This window comes from Trachypithecus francoisi, unplaced genomic scaffold (genome assembly GCF_009764315.1).
Source record: "Trachypithecus francoisi isolate TF-2019V2 unplaced genomic scaffold, Tfra_2.0 Lachesis_group0, whole genome shotgun sequence".
Lineage (NCBI taxonomy): Eukaryota > Metazoa > Chordata > Mammalia > Primates > Cercopithecidae > Trachypithecus > Trachypithecus francoisi.
The window spans coordinates 4,861,289-4,879,869 of NW_022681453.1; the positions used below are offsets into that span (position 1 = coordinate 4,861,289).

The 18,581-nt window shown below is 40.7% G+C and overlaps 1 protein-coding gene across 1 annotated transcript in view; it reads left to right on the forward strand.

Moving 5' to 3' along the window:
* Window positions 1-17,472, forward strand: part of RARRES1 (retinoic acid receptor responder 1) — a 38,369-nt gene extending 20,897 nt beyond the window's left edge. The window contains exons 3-6 of the mRNA XM_033203075.1: window positions 2,364-2,547; window positions 8,714-8,850; window positions 16,499-16,561; window positions 16,680-17,472. Of these exons, the coding sequence (XP_033058966.1) occupies window positions 2,364-2,547; window positions 8,714-8,850; window positions 16,499-16,561; window positions 16,680-16,826 (531 nt within the window). The 3' untranslated portion in view covers window positions 16,827-17,472. The remainder of the gene's footprint in view (window positions 1-2,363; window positions 2,548-8,713; window positions 8,851-16,498; window positions 16,562-16,679) is intronic.
* Window positions 17,473-18,581: the final 1,109 nt, after the last annotated feature.

Consider the following 18,581-nt stretch of genomic DNA (forward strand, 5'->3'; position numbering starts at 1 on the left):
TTTCCTTTTCCCTGTTTTCAAGAAGAGAGTAAAGAGAAAACTCATACAGAAATTAGAGCCAGATGAGCTTCCTTGTGCTGGGTCAAGCTGAAAGGCGGCAATCAGAGCATGGGCGGAGAGACCAGCCCAAATGGCTCTTTGTCTTGTGCTGAGAAGCAGCCTGGAGCAGGCAGCATCCAGGATTCAAGTGTTCCCAGGTGGCAGAGTTTCAGGAGTGAAGGCATGACTCCCCAACCCCATGCTTCTGGAAGAATGCTCACTAGTACTCAAGTTCCAACAAGTTCCAACATGACAGCAGTATGTTCTGACTTTGTTTATTAACCTACGAATTAAAATTTCCTTAAAGCATACGAAAGATGTCTTTGATTGTTAGTGTTGCAAACTGAAAGTGTTAAAGCTAGAGAAATACAATTATTAGATTATTTTCACCAACAATATGCTTCCTTGGATTTGATCCTGTAGATGCATTAAGAGCACAGCCAGCTAATTGTAACATTTCATTTCAGGGGTTGAAGGGCAGTTCTTTTATCCTCCAGCAACAGCTTTGATTCCATGGAGATGTTTTGACGGGGAAATGGAAAGGAAAATGAAAGGAGGCAGTACCTGGTTCCTTTTCTCTTCTCTGGAAATGGCTTTGAACACAGAGGAGGCCATGTACTAGCCTCCTTCTGCCCTTTCCTAAGCCTCTTCCTGAATGCTTCCTTCACCGTTTTTCTATGTTGCACCAATAATTAACATCTTAAAGCAGTGCTGAAACTCCCTCTCACTCAAAACCAGCACTCACAGGAGGAAAAGTTGCCCACTGGAAAGTGTTTCTTGGTTTTTTGAGGTAGTTTTAGAAATAAGCTTATTAAGCAGATCCAATTTTTTAATTTTTAATTTTTATTTATTTATTCTTTTTGAGACAGGGTCTTGCTCGGTCTCCCCGGCTGGAGTGAAGTGGCGCGATCATGGCTCACGGCAACCTTGACTTCTGGGCTCAAATGCAGATAGAATTTTCATTACAATTTGTTTCCTCATGGACTTTTTTCTTTTTCTTTTTGGTGGCTGTTTTCACTGGGACTTCACCCAGTTTAAACAATCACAAAAGTAAAAAGAAGATTATTGCCTCAACTACACAAACAGCCAACGAGAGTTGGATTTGGGTAGGGCCAAGACTAGTGGCCCATGAACTTCCTCAAATTCTAGGCACAGTGTTGATATGTGCATTTTTCAGGGAATAGGTTCCCTGGCTTTTACTATCTGATTATGGAATCTGGAGAATTCCTTAAAAGGGGGAAGAACCACTATGCTAGAAATGAGTCATACATCTGATGTCTAGTTGAAGCTCCAGATGTTTCTGGATTGTAAAATAAGTGAGGGAGATCCCAGAATATCCAGAACATCTACATTTAAACATGAATGCAAGGCTGGGGGCAGTGGCTCATACCTGTAATCCCAGCACTTTGGGAGGCCAAGGGGGGAGGATCACAAGGTCAGGAGTTCGAGACCAGTCTGGCCAACATAGTGAAACCCCGTCTCTATTAAAAATACAAACAATTAGCCAGGCGTGGTAGTGGGCACCTGTAATCCCAGCTACTCAGGAGGCTGAGGCAGAATCACGTGAACCCAGGAGGCAGAGGTCGCAGTAAGCCAAGATCGCGCCATTGCACTCCCACCCAGGTGGGATTCCATCTCAAAAAAAAAAAAAACATAAATGCAAATAAACATTACTCGGGTAGTTGAATGAATCCCATGTGGATGATCGGTGCCCCCATTTCTTCTGGATTAGATCTTGGCATTGAGAGATGAAGTTAGTACAGAGAGCCTGAGTTTCAGTGTTAGACAGAGGTGGGGCCAAGCCCTGGCTCATTAGCTGTGAGACATGGAGTAGGTTCCTCCTGAAACTTCAGCATCTTAATCTTTCAAACTGGAATAAGAGGACCTAATTCATCAGGCAGCATGAAGACGCTGTTGTTATTTTTGTAAATAGGAGCCAGCTTCATCTAGATCGTTAGTAACTTTGAGGTCCACCTAAGCATTATGTTGGTCCACATTAGAGAGTAAAGTGGCCACTACCCTAGAGGTTTCAGCCAAGCAGTGCTCAATGGATGATATTTCTTTGGAAATATGCCCAACATCATTTGATACAGTCACAATCAGAGGACAAGAGTTTAAATGATAGCAAAGAGAAGGACTGTTGTATTCAGCTGTGGGTACAAAAACCACTTTCTATAAAATAAAACCCACTACCATCTATTGATGCCAGAGCCTGCCTGCTTTGTACAATGAACTCTTCTCAATCTTGTGTGTGCTTGTGTGCATTGGGGTGAGTGGGAGGTGATAAGAAAGTATCCTGTTTAATTCCAAAGTCTTTACTTCAGGAAGGTGAGGGACATTTGGGAAAATGCTCTGCTCGAGTGTTTTTCAAGAATCAGAAACCCAGACCAGCCATCAATGTAACTTGTACACGGCTCATCGAGAAAAAGAAAAGACAACAGGAGGATTACCTGCTTTACAAGCAAATGAAGCAACTGAAAAACCCCTTGGAGACAGTCAGCATACCTGGTATGAATCAGCATTTGGAATTTCTATATTCAGGAATGTATATAATAACTAAATCTTTAATAGAAAGATCATTTAAGTTTTTATCCCTAAAGTGGCACTTTCATTCAACTGAAGACTGTGGTATCCCTCATAATTTAAACAAAACTCAGAGGTATCATCTTTCTGTTCTTCATCTCTAGTCCAATGCAGTAACTCCACCAACAGTATGTATCCCTTTAATCTCCTCATTTTTGAGTCAGGCATGGTGGCTCACACCTGTAATCCCAGCACTTTGGGAGGCCAAGGCAGGCAGATCACGAGATCAGGAGTTCGAGGCCAGCTTGACCAACATGGTGAAACCCCGACTCTACTAAAAATATAAAAAATTAGCCAGGCGTGGTGGCGCACAGCTGTAATCCCAGCTACTCAGGAGGCTGAGGCAGGAGAATCCTTTGAACCCAGAAGGTGGAGGTTGCAGGGAGCTGAGGCTGTGCCACTACACTCCAGCCTGGGCAACAAGAGCAAAACTCCACCTCCAAAAAAAAAAAAATCTCCTCATTTTCCATCCCAGAATAGGGGCACAGTAAGAACTGAACCCCCAGGTAAGAGGTCCAGGATTTTGAAACAGGATATGCATATAGGGGTGCTGTTTTCCAGGTTGAGTCCAGGAGCTGAGGTGACATCTCTGTTCTTGGCAGTGGCTTTGGAAACTTTAGACGACAGCCTCCAGAGCTTCCACTCTGCTCATCACAGCCTTGTGCCCTAGGGCCGGGTGAGCGCTCTCTGAGATGCTGCAGGGGAGTCATGTTTATCTCATTTCAGGTCAGTAGTTAATGGGCAGTGGTGCTGTCTCTAACAAAGGAGCCCTGCCCTCTGAAGTGACTCAGCTGAACTGAAGCAGAGCTCATTTGTTCCTGCCCTCACCAGAATGTGAGGGCAGCAGTTGAGACTCAGCACATTTACTGGCAAATCCAATTTTCAAAACCACAGAAGTCATCTCTGGCCTTGCTCTTGGGTATTAAGCTTAATGTCTGACCGCAGCAGCACTCATCACCCCACCCTCTCCCACAGTTCACTCATTTGCCCAGATTCTGTGGCAAACCCATGTCAACACTGGAGGCTCTGCAGTCTCCATTCCTGAATGTCTCTGCTCCCCATCGATTTACTGAGATGAAATGTCCTTAAAAACCTCCAACTGGAATACTGCTTCTTGCATTTCTAAAATTCTGAACCCTGAATGATTCTCACATGATAGTAATCTGACAACTCGGATCAAATCCTGTGCTTAGGAATCAAGGGGAGCAATTAAAATCTCATGTTGTAGCAGAATTTGTTTATATTTAGTATTGCTTGAAATAAATGAGGTGATGACTGATATTACAAATCTATACTTATTTAGGGATTGTTTTCCTTTCGTTGGGAAAATAGGGCTTATCTATACTCCTTCAAACACAAATTTTAGAAATTGTATTGGATCTTTTCTTTGAATATTTGCCACAGGATCATGAGATTTTAGACACTCTTTAACAGCGCAGGTTAACTGAATTATGTTTGGTTAATAAGTCCTGTATATCCATAGGGGCCATTCTATAATAATCTAACTTAATGTAGCTACTGTGAAACTTCAAAAAACTTTTTAATAGAGGGCAACTTTCCATCAAAAAACTTGTAAATTTTGCTGTCATAGTAAATTCGGCAGAGACATTTAATGGTGCTATCTATAGCTTGTCTGTGTATGTAAAATTACTTAAAACCAAAAAGGTTTGGTTTTAGATAAGGTAAATTTTCCCAAGTTCAAATCTCAGGGGGGCCCGGCGTGGTGGCTCACACCTGTAATCCCAGCACTTTGGGAGGCTGAGGCAGGCGGATCATGAGGTCAGGAGATTGAGACCATCCTGGCTAACACGGTGAAACCCTGTCTCTACTAAAAACACAAAAAATTAGCCAGGCGTGGTGGCATGCACCTGTAGTCCCAGCTACTTGGAAGGCTGAGGCAGAAGACTCGCTTGAACTCGGGAGGCAGAGATTACAGTGAGCCGAGATTGCACCACTGCACTCCAGCCTGGGCGACAGAGCGAGACTCCATCTCAAATTAAAAAAAAAAAAAAAAAAAATCTCAGCAGATTCCTATTCAGTATTTAATCGATCCAAGGCATTGGACTGTTGTAGTACAATGGATAAGTGAGAAGATCTAATCCATTTTGGAATATCTTGCTCCACATTTTTCCCCCCTTGAGTTGTCTGCTTTTTATTAGTAAAAGTTTCACTTCTAATGAATTTGCAAACTTCCTAGTGATGAATCCAAGTATACTACATACAGAGGGCAAGACTGAAGACCTAGGAATAACCAGCTAAAGTTGTGTCTGCCGAAGTGATTCTACAGCAGTGTTGCCAGCACTTATCCTTTCAAATGTTCTGACTATTCACAGTATTTAGTATAATTGATTTATCTTCTAGGGTCATGGGTTTTGATTTCACAAATCTGAACTCACAGCAGCACCATAAGATAGAACATGTGATGATGAGTTGGATCAAGGAAGTTTTCGTCAATGAAGACAGGAATGATGGGAAACTTCTTAACAGCAAAATAAGCAAAAAAGTTTATATCCAAGACGTTGAATTCAGAGTCTTGTATTACATAATGTTCTGAAGTTCTAATGGTTCAGCTGCTCATAGCAGTGAGGAAAAACAAATTCATTCGTGAAATGCTGATATTCTTGTCAGGAAGTAGAAGTCCGAAACAAGCTTTCTACAATAACATCTGTAAAAATAGTCACAGTTCCCTATTGATTACTTATCGTATGGTGACATGAAAAAATGACATTGCCAGGTTAAATAAATTATACAGAAAAGCCAGTGAAGAGTACTGAAAAGTCCTTAGTTCCAAGTTTGAAGGCACTTCGATATTAACAGGAAAACATTATGGAACCAAAAAACTTGTATGTCACGTAAGGGTGATATGATGACAATGAAGGGCAACAAATACCTTTTGCTTTATTCTCAACAGGTATTTTCTCCTAAAAGATTTCTCCAAGTGCTGAGCCCTCAGTGCTGCTATTTATTTCTAACATCTTACTGCACTCCACAAGACAGCTGAGTTGAAGCTTTTCCATTTTGTCAAGGCCCACACCCCAGCCTCATGCACTTTCAAGAGATAGTGTTGCCTCCTGCTTTACTGAGATTGAGACATTTGATTCTTTCATTTCTTCCCACCTCACAAAGTTGCTACATCTTCCCCAACCCTCTCTTTAATTCTAAGACTCCTTTTATTTATACCCTTGGTTCTAGTTTCTCTGGTTCTTTCATAATTTTGCCCCATCAGTATCCTTCCCACCTTTAGAACCTTCATCAACCAGTTCCTCCTCTTGTCCTACAAAGATCGTCAAGATCAGAGTTCTGTTGACCAGTTTCTTCATTGACCCATCACCCCCTCTTTTTCTTTATTCTGTCTACTTTTCAAAAGTAGATTCTATACACATTGCCACATCCTCAAATTCTTCCTATTTGGCTTCTACCCTATGTACATAAAGGGATCACCCTGATCACCAAAAACCCTAACCAGATCTTGCTTCTTATCCTTCTTGATTTATCTGTAGAACTTTTTTTTTTTTTTTTTTTTTGAGACAGAGTCTCCCTCCGTCCAGTGTGTGGTGGCGCAATCTTGGTTCACTGCAACCTCTGTCTCCTGGGTTCAAGCGATTCTCCTGCTTCAGCCTCTCAAGTATCTGAGATTACAGGTGTGTGCCACCATGCCCAGCTAATTTTTATATTTTTAATAGAGATGGGGTTTCACCATGTTGTTGTTCACGAGGCTGGTCTCCAACTCCTGACCTCAGGTGATCCATCCATCTCCGCCTCCCAAAGTGCTGGGATTACAGGCGTGAGCCACCATGCCCGGCCTATCTGTAGCACTTTACATCATCCACCTTCATGACTTTCTTGACACTGTATTTAATACACCTAATAACAAACTCAACTTGTTTTCACCCAAAACGTTCCCACTTTCTGTCCTACATTTATTTAATGGTATTACTATTCTCCTAGAGTTATCCAGAAACTTTGGTCATTATCAACTAATCTCCTAACATTTAATAACTTGCCATTTCCTATCAAGCCTGCATTCACAAAGTATTTTGGACTAATCTTGTCATCTCCAAATCCACTGTCACCATCCTTCATGCCTGGGCTTCTTCTCCCTGAAACCACCGCACCCGGCAGTCAAAGTCATCTTCCACACTTACTACTCAATTGCAGTTCATACCCACTCTGGCATCTTTGCAAAAAGGCCTTTCAAAATCTGCTGCCAGTATACTGTATATTCTATCAAGACCACTGAGGCTGCCCCTGCCTGGTGCCTTCCTACCTTCACATGCTTGCTTTCTCATTCAGACCCCACACACATGACAGCAATTCAAGGCCCAGCCAAAATCTCATCTCTGTGAAGTTTCCCCCAACCCTCTCCAGCCCAAAGAAACCTGTCCCTTCCCTGCTGTCCCTCAGCTTTCTGATCCTCCCTCTTTTTTTCTTTTTCTTTTCTTTTTATTTATTTATTTATTTTTGAGACGGAGTCTCGCTCTGTCGCCCAGGCTGGAGTACAGTGGCCGGATCTCAGCTCACTGCAAGCTCCGCCTCCCGGGTTTACGCCATTCTCCTGCCTCAGCCTCCCGAGTAGCTGGGACTACAGGCGCCCGCCATCTCGCCCGGCTAGTTTTTTTATTTTTTAGTAGAGACAGGGTTTCACCGTGTTCACCAGGATGGTCTCGATCTCCTGACCTCGTGATCCGCCCGTCTCGGCCTCCCAAAGTGCTGGGATTACAGGCTTGAGCCACCGCGCCCGGTCGATCCTCCCTCTCTTAAGGAATGTATCAACTATAACCCCACCATGTCAACATGTGGAGGGTGGGGCCCCATCTTGGTATCCTTCACAGATCCCAAGAAATCAATGAATGCTGTTTGAATTACCTCTGAGTATAAACCAGCCAAGTTCTACCAATACAGAAGAGAATTTATGCTAAGGATTACTTTACCCAGAAGGATTAGTTTCCTAATAAGCTTGTTAGTATTCCTCATGTATTGTGCTATTATTAGGCCTTAATATAGTATCTCTGCAAAACTACATAAAACGATGGTTCATGAACAGTCATCTCATAAAATTTGAGCTCCTAAAAGTCACAAACAGTAATTTATTAGTCACTGTATCCCTAACCTCTCACGGTGTCTAATATTGTGTAAGTTTTAAGAAAGATGTTTGCCAAATTTAAAAGATTTTAGGTCCAAAAACAATGCCACAGAAAAAATCCACCTGATTTCTTCACGTGTTAAACAAGAGTGACAGAGATGCTGCCAACACATTGATTAGCTTTAAAGCCAATGACCAGAGAAGCACAAAGATATTTTGGTAGACTAGGAAGCAAAGACCACCATCACATTGACTGCAGACCTAAATCAGAAGGTAAGGTTTGTATCAGTGAATATCAGTGATAGATTTTTCAACCTAACTAAAAATGCTTCTTGGCCAGCACAGTGGCCCTCACCTGTCATCTCAACACTTTGGGAGGCCATGGCAGGAGGATCACTTGAGCCCAGGAATTCAAGGCGACTGTGAAGTATAATTGTGGCACTGCATTCTAGCCTGTGCAACAGAGCAAGACCCTATCTCTTAAAAAAAAAAGCTTCTTAACTAACAAGACTAAGTTAAATTGAATGTCATCTTTGAGTATTCAGTAATGAGTATGCAAAAGTCACTTTAGCTGCTACGTGCGAGACAGTTGGAAGGAGAAGACTGAAATCTGAGAGATTTGGTAGCAGACTGTGGCCGTGGTCTCAGGCAGAAGCAGCCCAGGCCTGAAGGGTGGTAGCAGTGGGTTCGGAGAAGACAAGATGGGTCCAAGATACTTTGTGGACATAGGCTTGATAGAATGTAGGCTCCATAGCTCTTATTTTTGCATGTATACAGTACAGCAAATGGCCATTGATTTATAATAGATTTACTCAGTTTGGCAAGTTGAAGAACATAAATCTACATACTAACATAGAAACAGATACAAACAAATCACGTATCTGGCTCAAGGTCTTGCTGTGAGAGAGATGACTGGTATGACTAAGTTTAAACCCTATTTCATTTCTGCAATTTCTGAGATTTTTGTCTCAAAAATGCATTAATACAAATGTGCTTTGTCTCTTTCAGATAATCATGGACATATTGATCCCTCTCTGAGACCCATCTGGGATTTGGCTTTCCTTGGAAGCTCTTATGTGATGTGGCAAATGACAACACAGGTTTCACACTACTACCTGGCACAGCTCACTAGTGTGAGGCAGTGGGTAAGAAAAACCTGAAAACTAACTTATGCCGCAAGAGTTGCCATCAATGCAGTCTTCTTAGACTGAATTCATGTGAATTTCTAATTTCATATCAAGAGTTTTAATCACATTCATTTCAATAAATATTTGAGTTCATGCAATGGGCCAAGTATTTGTTTCAGGGGCTGGGGATACAGTTGCAAACAAAGACACAACGTTGCTGCCTTCACTGAGATTAATTCTAGTGAGAGAAGAGACAGTGAACTAATAAATAAATATATATCATATGATGGTAAATGCTATGAAAAAAAATTCAGTAGCCAAAGTGGAAGGATCATTTGAGGTCAGGAGTTTGAGACCAGCCTGGGCAGCACAGCAAGGCCCCATCTCTGCAAAGAAAATAAAAATTAGCCAGATGTAGTGGCACATGCTTGTAGTCCCAGCTACTCAGGACACAGAGTTGGGAGAATTGCTTGATCCAGGAGTTGGAGGTTGCAATAAGCTATGATTGCGTTACTGTACTCCATCCTGGGCAACAGAGTGAGATGTTGTCTCTAAGTAAAGAAAAACCAAAAAATGAGGTAGGGAACAGGGAATGCAGGGTATTGATAGAATTACTTGTCTGAAGTAAGGCTAATTTGAGCAGAGGTGACTTTGGAGTAGAGGCCAAAGGGAAGTGAGGGTGAGCTGAGCCCTGCTCCCCTAAGGAAAGAGAATGTCAGGCGGAAGGAGCTGAGGCTGCAAGATTCACGTCTTTGAGTAAGCAGGAAAGGATATGATCAATCCAGATGATCCCAGGAACACAGAGGGTTCACCTGGAGGGAAACAGCGGTGCAGATACTGGTAAAAAGACAGACGGATATCAAGGTGGGAATTTGTGGAAGTTGTATTCTAACTGCTCTGTCTTCTCAATGAAACAGGAGGCAAAGTCATTAGCTGAGAGCAGGAGAAATAGCAGTGAGGCTGGTGTGGCTGGAACTGAGTGATGAGGGGAGCATGCCAGGAGACAGATCAAATGGAGGGGGGGCAAGTGGACAGCATCAGTTCATGTAAGACCTTGCAGACCATTCAAAGAGTTTCGTCTTTCACTCTTTTACCCATTAGAGGGTTTTTACCAGAGGAGTGACACGATCTGACTTACAATAGGATAATTACGGCTGCTTTGTTAAGAACAGACAACAGGGAGATAAAGGAAGAAACAGAAAGACCAGTGAAGTATTGCAATATTCAGCCAGGTAGAGTGGCTCACACCTGGAATCCCAACACTTTGGGAGGCCAAGGCGGGTGGATTATTTGAGATCAGGAGTTCAAGACTAGCCTGGCCAACACAGTGAAACCCCATCTCTACTCAAAATAGAAAAATGAGGCGGGCTTGGTGGCGGGTGCCTGTAATCCCAGCTACTCAGGAGGCTGAGGCAGGAGAATCACTTAAGCCAGGGAGGTGGAGGTTGCAGTGAGCCAAGATCGCACCACCGCACTCCAGCCTGGGCTATAGAGCAAGACTCTGTCTCAAAAAAAAAAAAGAAAAAAAAGTATTGCAATATTCTAGGCAAGGCCTGGCGGTGGCTTGGAGCAGGGTGGTGGCAATGGGGCTAGAGAGATGTTTGGATTCCAGCAGATTGACAGTATTTGCTCATGGGTCAGATATGGATATCAGAAATGAGAGGAATTAAGGATGATTGTTAGGATTTTGGCATAATTGACTGGAAGGACAGAGTTTTCATTTACCGATTGGGGAAGCTTAGAGGAGGAACAGAATTGCGGGAGAATTATCTTGATTTGGGGCATTCTAAATTCTATAACCAGATAATCTATATAATCATCTGGACAGAAGAGTCTAAAGTTCACAGGAGAGGTCTCAGCTGTAGTTGTCACCATATAGTATTTAAAGCCACAAGACTGGATGAGATCACAGGTAATGAGTGTAGACAAAGAAGGTAAGTTATGTAAAGGATTGGATCATGGAACACTTCTGACTTAAGCAGTTGGAGATACGGGAAAAGAAAGTATTTCAAGGATGAGGACTGGCTGGTAGTATTAAATGCTGCTGGAGACTCAAGTAAGATGAGAAATGCCCATTTCACTGAGTAACTGGAAGTCAACGAATGGAGAGCTTATCAAAAGCCCTCTCACTGGCACAGTGGGGACAAAAGCCTGATTGGGGTAGGTTCAGGAAAGGCTGGGAGGAGAGGAAGTGGACATTCCATCCTTTCAAGAAATTGAGCTATAATAAAGGAGAGTAAAAGGAAGGAAGATGACTATAGCTGGACAATGGGTGGGCACAGGGCTGAAAGGGTTTTTTCTTTGTATTTTTTTTGGTTGGGAGACGTAACAAACAGCATGTTTATATGTTGATGAGGAAAAGTCCGGCAGAGAGAGGCAAAGTAGGAATTGCATGAAAGAGAGGGAAAAGTTAGTTAGAGTTACTATCTTTGAGTAGGCAAGACAGGATGTGATTAATCCACATGATATTAGAAACATGGAGAGTTAACCTAGAGGGAAAGCAGGAAACAGTGGCCCAGTCTAGGAGGGCAGATATCAAAGTGGGATCTTGTGGAAGCTCTATTCTAACTGCTTCTGTCTTCTCAGTGAAAAAGGAGGCAAAGTAATCAGCTGAGAGCAGGACAAGAGCAAAGGTGTTGGGAGTATCAGAGAGGCAAGCTGAACTAATCATAAGCCCCAATTTAAAAAATTTGTTTTGTTCATAGGTTCACCCATGGATGGATCATCAATGAATATATTCTGAGTACAGGATTTACCCAGCATTAAGTCATCATTTTTAATGCCAATAATAAAGTTTGGTTTGCTTTCCAAGGACCACATGTACAACACACATCAACTAGAAACCTAGATTTTGTCTTTACTTGTCAAAATGAACATGTCTTTTCCCATATAGAATGCTTTTAAATAGAAATTACCATCTAATTGATTGTTGCCACACAACAAGTCAAGATACAGTACCAGTTCTTTTGCTAGATAAGTTTCTATCTTTTGCTACAGAAGTTTCTATCTATTTCTGACACACTCTTATCTACCAAGATAACCACACCGTCAACAAGAGGCTTTTACTGTACCTGATTTTAAAGTTAGGGGGAAGAGGTTGTTTTAAGCATAGAAAATGGTGTCAAGATAATACAGAACTAATTGTAGTAAATGTGAGAGGATAACTTAATAGGAATAGAGCAACACATTGAGATAACATGTTTCCCTTTCTTTTGCAGTTGCATATGACACATTTTTACCACTAGGACATACTAGGGTACAAAACATAGCAGGTGTATTTCTCTCCCATTCTAACCAGTCTTTCATGTCCATCATCTGTCCACTAATATCCCTCAACCAAACTGCAAGTAGGAAAGTGAGGACACATGTGTAACTAGACAGTTAAAAAGCAGAAATGCAGGCTGGGTGCAGTGGCTCACGCCTTTAATCCCAGCACTGTGGGAGGCCGAGGCAGGCAGATCATGAGGTCAGGAGATGGAGACCACACTGGCTAACACGGTGAAACCCTGTCTCTACTAAAAATACAAAAATTAGCCGGGTGTGGTGGCAGGCACCTGTAGTCCCAGCTACTTGGGAGGCTGAGGCAGGAGAATTGCTTGAACCCGGGAGGCAGGGATTGCAGTGAGCTGAGATTGTGCCAGTACACTCCAGCCTGGGTGACAGAGCAAGATTCTGTCTCAAAAACAAAACAAAACAAAACAAACAAAAACAGAAATGCAGAGGGAGAATGCTCATTGAGTTAGAGTTTTAGATTTTCTTTTTTCCCCCTGTGATGTCTGGGTGTTAGATAAATAATAGCTGAATATGCAGCTGACTTGCTGGGTCACCCAAGGCAAATCATTTCTCTCTTCGGGCCTATTAAATGAGGACTCACAAAGGATTGAAGTGAAACTAACACAAATTTAAATCCCTGGAGCAATTAGGATATTTGGTTTCAAGGTTGATATGCATTTCAGCTTAGAGTTCTCTTAAAGAAAAGTATGCACATATGCACAAAGATTTTCACATTCTGCCACTGAGTGGCCACTAAGGTCTCCTGTAACCCTTCACCAAAAGAAGCAACACAAGCAACAAGCAATGTTTTTTTAAAAGACACTATGCGCAGAAGGTCTAAATACTGTTCTGAGAGACTAGTAACAGGACACTAGGGCTGAGAAAGCCAGTATGGCACGGAGGCAGGAAGTGACTGGAGGTGCTCTTGGCCCAAGGTAGCTCAAAAAAAGTATAAAGATGATAATTTTTCCAAAAACTTTCTGGGTGGGAATTACTATCTTGATACTTAGGGCTAATTTCACCTTTTAATCCATGTGTAAAGAAGTACAAGCTTATAAACTCACAGCCCCACATGAACAAGGCTTGAGGGAAGAGTGTGCAAAAAAAAAAAAAAAAAGGACTGAAATGCAAATATAAAGTAAGACCCATCTTACTGGCACGACGCTTTCTTTAGAACTGAAGAATGGATGTCATTCCCAATACTATGAGGACTGTGCCAAGAACAAGGGATATTTGCTGGCTAGGGAAAAAAATGGATAAGCCCATACCTTTAGCCTTTAACATGAACTGAGAAAAGTCAAGCTGAGTATTGCTCTAACTCTTATCAATCAGTACCAGATTTGTAAGCACCCCAAACTATCTAACCTGCAGCACATCACTATCAGTCAGCTCATCTTCACATTATGTAGAAGTCTCCATTAGCCAAAGCTACATATAGAAACCATCCTATCTACCTTATCTATTATGCTGAAATCTACTTTTGATAACTTCTATTACTAACTTAAGCCTAATTCTTCCTACTAAAACCACCCTGGTTCTGTTAGAGACCCTTTGCTCCCTTTTGGGGGAAGCAGGGTGGAGGGGCAAGGGGTGGGCTGGGTCATGACCAAGTAAAAGGGAACAAACAAAACACTTCCAGTCTGTCTGCAACAAGATTAAGTGCTGAGGTACCAGGAAATGTAACAACAAATCATCATCCATTTGGGCCACAAGATTTGGCACTTGTGATGATCTGAATTGAAGCCAAAAAGATAATTTCTGAATAATATTAAAAATAACGACTTCTTGGCAGAGCTTGACATGGGAGGGCAGTCCGATCTTGGCATCCTTTGCCAGGCTGGGATGTACAATGTCCTCTTCTGCAGTTTTTTAAGAAGCTGTGCTTTTGGTTTGGTTTAAAGGTGGTTCCCCCTAAAGGAGAAGGAATCTATAAAAACATAATGTAAGGGGATGTTTCAATAACTTTATTGAGGAAGTTCTCAATCAAATGATATAGGGTTTTACCAGCATTATCATGACTCACATTTTTGTATTTAAAAATGGGTAACACTCTTCTTGTACTTTTACCAAAATAGTCTGTCAAATGGGGCAGGAATCCTAACATTTATTTTAAGCTCTGCCTCTTTTTTGCCTCACTGGAGACTGCCATGATTTCCTTCCGAAATGCCATTTTCAAAAGCAGAATAAGGCATTGTTCTCAATAAAACATTTTAAGTGTATAAGTAAAACCAATATATATATATATATATATATATATTATTATTTTAACAGAGATGAGGTCTCACTATATTGCCCAGGCTGGTCTCAAACTCCTGGGCTCAAGTGATCCTCCCATTTTGCCCTCCCAAAGTGCTGGGATTACAGGCATGAGCCCCCATGTCCAGCCTAAAACCAATTTTTAAATTATAAAAATACATGGTAAACAGTCAAGACTTAAAAAATAGTGCAGACAGCACAAAAGTCTGAGACAAATATTCAGCTGGTGTGAGACATCTTGGGATAGATAACCATTTCCTTCCAAGGTCAAGACAGCCACCAAATGAAGGTCTAACAAGGTTAAACACACCTTCAAAGCAACAATGCCAGACTGATCACTGGAACCTCCAGTAACTGTTCCCTTATGAAAGAAACACTGAATTTTCTCTCATGAATTCTCTGACTTTGCAGCTTGTGCCTCAGATGTTTGCTTTGAACATTTGTGGGTACACTGTGAGACAGGAGGGAAACTTACTGAGTACTGCCAAGAAAACCATAGAAAATGCAGTTGATTTCTGATTAATCCAGGCCCTCTCCTGTATCATCCCTCCAGACTTCCTCACCTACTGGAAATTTCATGGCTTGTAAAAATCTCCATCAATGTAGGCAAAGGGGAGACAAAACTTTTTCGGGGGGGGGGGGCGGGCGGTGGGGGTTTGCTTTTTTGTATTCTTTAGTAGTCTTAATACAAACCTGGTAATGTAACTAAAATGCAAGTGTAGTCACTTGCTGCTTGCAGAATCCAATTTACAAGAGTGAGGTCTGGTATAAAGACGGTGACTTTATTCCAAAGCTAGCTTAGGGGAAGAAGTATAGGCTCCTGCCTTTAAGGTACTGTTTCCCTTTTGGGACAAAAAACAAGGGCTTTTAGAGGGGGAGTTGGCATAAATGGCATGCAGGGGAAGGAGGGAGCAGTTGCAGGGTCTGTGTGACTCTCTTGGGTGCCTTATCTACCAGGTGCTAGAGCTGGTGCCATTGTGGGCAGAGCTAGATTATAAAATGGCCATTATCTCAAGATACTTGGACAGAGTTCCCTCGTGGGCCTAACTGAGATTGTAAATTGACTGTTGTCTCTTGAGGCCTTCTCCTGGTGGGAGAGAGTTCCAGCTCTCGAGCTTTGAAGTGAGCACATACATAAGCTTGCCATGCAGGGAGTGTCTGGTAAAAGGGAAGGTAAAGGTTATGACTCCATTTCTAAAGAGCTAAGTAGGAAGTAGAGAACAGGGGGAATAGGTGGAAAGAGAAAAGAAACAAATTGTTTTTTAAGTAACTCATTCTTTCTCTTAGAAAAATGGAGTACTCAGTTATAGTAGGAAAAGACTAAAATTATAATCCAAATTAAGGTATTTTTAAAAAATATTCTTTCTTCCATTTTTACTAGTGAACAGATAAGCACTCTTGCAAAAAAAAAAAAAAAGCGGGAGAGAGGAAATGTCAAAAAGAAAATACAGAGTTGGTTTAGTCACTAGTAAAATGTATAGAAATGATGTGAATAAAAGAGGTGAAGACAACTGCCTGCCTACTGAAAAATACCCAATGCGCTGGTTTTAGAAACACTGTGGTATAGCTTCATGTTGGTATATATGAAGAATGTGGATGTTGGAGTCGGTAGATCTGGGTTGGAATTCCCATTTGTCACTTCCTAGTTGTAACCTCATACTACCTCTCCTGTAAAACCAGGCTCATAATACATAGATCGTAAAGGAGAATTAGATGAGAACATGTAGAAGGTGCCTAGCACAGAACCCGGCCCATAGTAGGCCTTCTGGAATTACTGGTTGCCCCTCCCCTTGTCTTGTTGCCTGTCGTATCAGGACTAATATATCACCTTGAGGTGCATATACAGTATCGAGATCATTAAGGTTGTTAAAAAAAATCTCCCTATTCCCACAGACTTCAGTCTCCATCAAAAAAGTGATAAGACATTCAACCAGACTTTCATATAACTCAGTGACAAGACAAAAATGAGGATCCTTGACTTCCATGTCTTGAAGCAAAATACTACCAAAAACCCTGAGGCTGAAATCTAAAAGGCAGTAGGAGACACAAGGCACCCATTCAAAACTAGAATGTACTGTATAGTTATTACACTAAATACCACCATTTTTATTACACTAACTCTTTTTTCTCCCTGTAGAAAACTAATGATGATACAATTGATTTTGATTATACTGTTCTACTTCATGAATTATCAACACAGGTAAAACATAAAATTGTATGTAATTTTATAAAAATTAAAAAAAAATTTTATAAATTGTATGTATGTTTTTACCATAAGTTTTTGCAGATTATAGTATTTTATAACTCTTATTTCCTAGGAAATAATTCCCTGTCGTATTCACTTGGTCTGGTACCCTGGCAAACCACTTAAAGTGAAGTACCACTGTCAAGAGCTACAGACACCAGAAGAAGCCTCTGGAACTGAAGAAGGATCAGCTGTACCAACAGAGCTTAGTAATTTCTAAAAAGAAAAAATTATATTTTCCAACTTCTTAAAAAGTGACGATACTAGCATAAATCATTTTTCTGGTAAAATAGCTAAGGTATACATCTTCGAACAATTTGGGAAAGCCTATGATTACAAGTAAAAACTCAAAAATTCAAAGATGTTGTTTTTTGTTTGTTTCTCAGTCTGCTTTAGCTTTTAACTCTGGAAGCGCACGCACACTGAACTCTGCTCAGTGCTAAACAGTCACCAGCAGGCTCCTCAGGGTTTCAGCCCTAAAATGTAAAACCTGGATAATTAGTATGTTGCAACGGGATCAGCATTTTTTTTAAACTGCAAAAAATGATGGTCTCATCTCTGAATTTACATTTCTCATTCTTTTGAACATACTATAGCTAATATATTTTATGTTGCTAAATTGCTTCTAGTATGTAAACAAAGATAATATACTTTCGATGAAAGTAAATTATAGAAAAAAAATTAACTGTTTAAAAGGAACTTGATTATATTTTATGATTTCAGGCAAGTATTCCTTTAACTTGCCACCTACTTTTAAATAAATGTTTACATTTCTAAATAATGAAATGTGTTAAATGTTCTCGTGGAGATTTGTATACAAAGGAAAAACTTGTGCTAAACTGGAATTAAATGAAATGGTAACCTTGCTTAACTTAAATTTTACAAATAATAGAACATCTGTCTCACCAGATAAAGCTGTCTGCAAACATGCATCAAAATGAACACTGATGTAACTGAAAGTATATTAAATATTTACATTTTCATTTACAAGGACAACCTGGACCAAGTGTTGGCCTAAGTAATTTATAAAAGCAAACACAGTATATACGTAGTACACAGTATGTACTAATCAAATTCAGTGGAGTATCTCCTTAAGGCAGGAGGAATTGATCCAGGAAATGTTGTCATCATTTGCCTCTCAAAATTAGTATCACTTAATGGAATGTTTATGTCGGTGTGTAAAAACCTTGAGCCAGGTTCTGTAGCCAGTAAATTGATTAGGAAATAGCCTTAAAATATACCAAAATATTACTTTTAAGTATGCACTTTTAGACAATCAGAAAAGTTTATACTAAAGAAGGCATGAACTCATACAAAATAAAATAAGCTGATCTAGTTTATATATTTTTCTACTTAAAACCCTATGCTTTGCATTTATCTTCCCAAAATCCAGCTGATTTATAATTTAAAAAAAATTTTTTTTAATTAAAAAAAAAACGGGCTGGGCGTGATGGCTCACACCTGTAATCTCAGCACTTTGGGAGGCTGAGGTAGGAGGATCACTTGAGCCCAGGAGTTAATGACTAGCCTGGACAACACAGTGAGACCCCATCTCTTTAAAAAAGTTTAATGATTTAAAGATTTGTGGCTGGGTGTGGTGGCTCATTCCTGTAATCCCAGCATTTTGGGAGGCCAAAGGCAGGAGGATCACTTAAGCCCAGGAGTTCAAGATCAGCCTGGGCAGAGTGAAATCCAGTCTTAATTTTAATAAATACATACATATATATATAAAATAAAGAGTTGTAAGTATTTGGAAGCATTGCAAACAATCATTTAAAGGACACATCAGCTCTCCCACCTATGTGATAATGAAGAGATACTTTTTCTAAATTATCAAAAATAATCCACAATGATTAAATTATGCCAAAATCAAGTGATAGATTTCTGTAACTGAAGTTCCCCAAATGATCTTCAAAAAAAGTCCCAAGAGCATTATAATAGTACATTCAATGTCCTGTAATATTTAATCAATCTT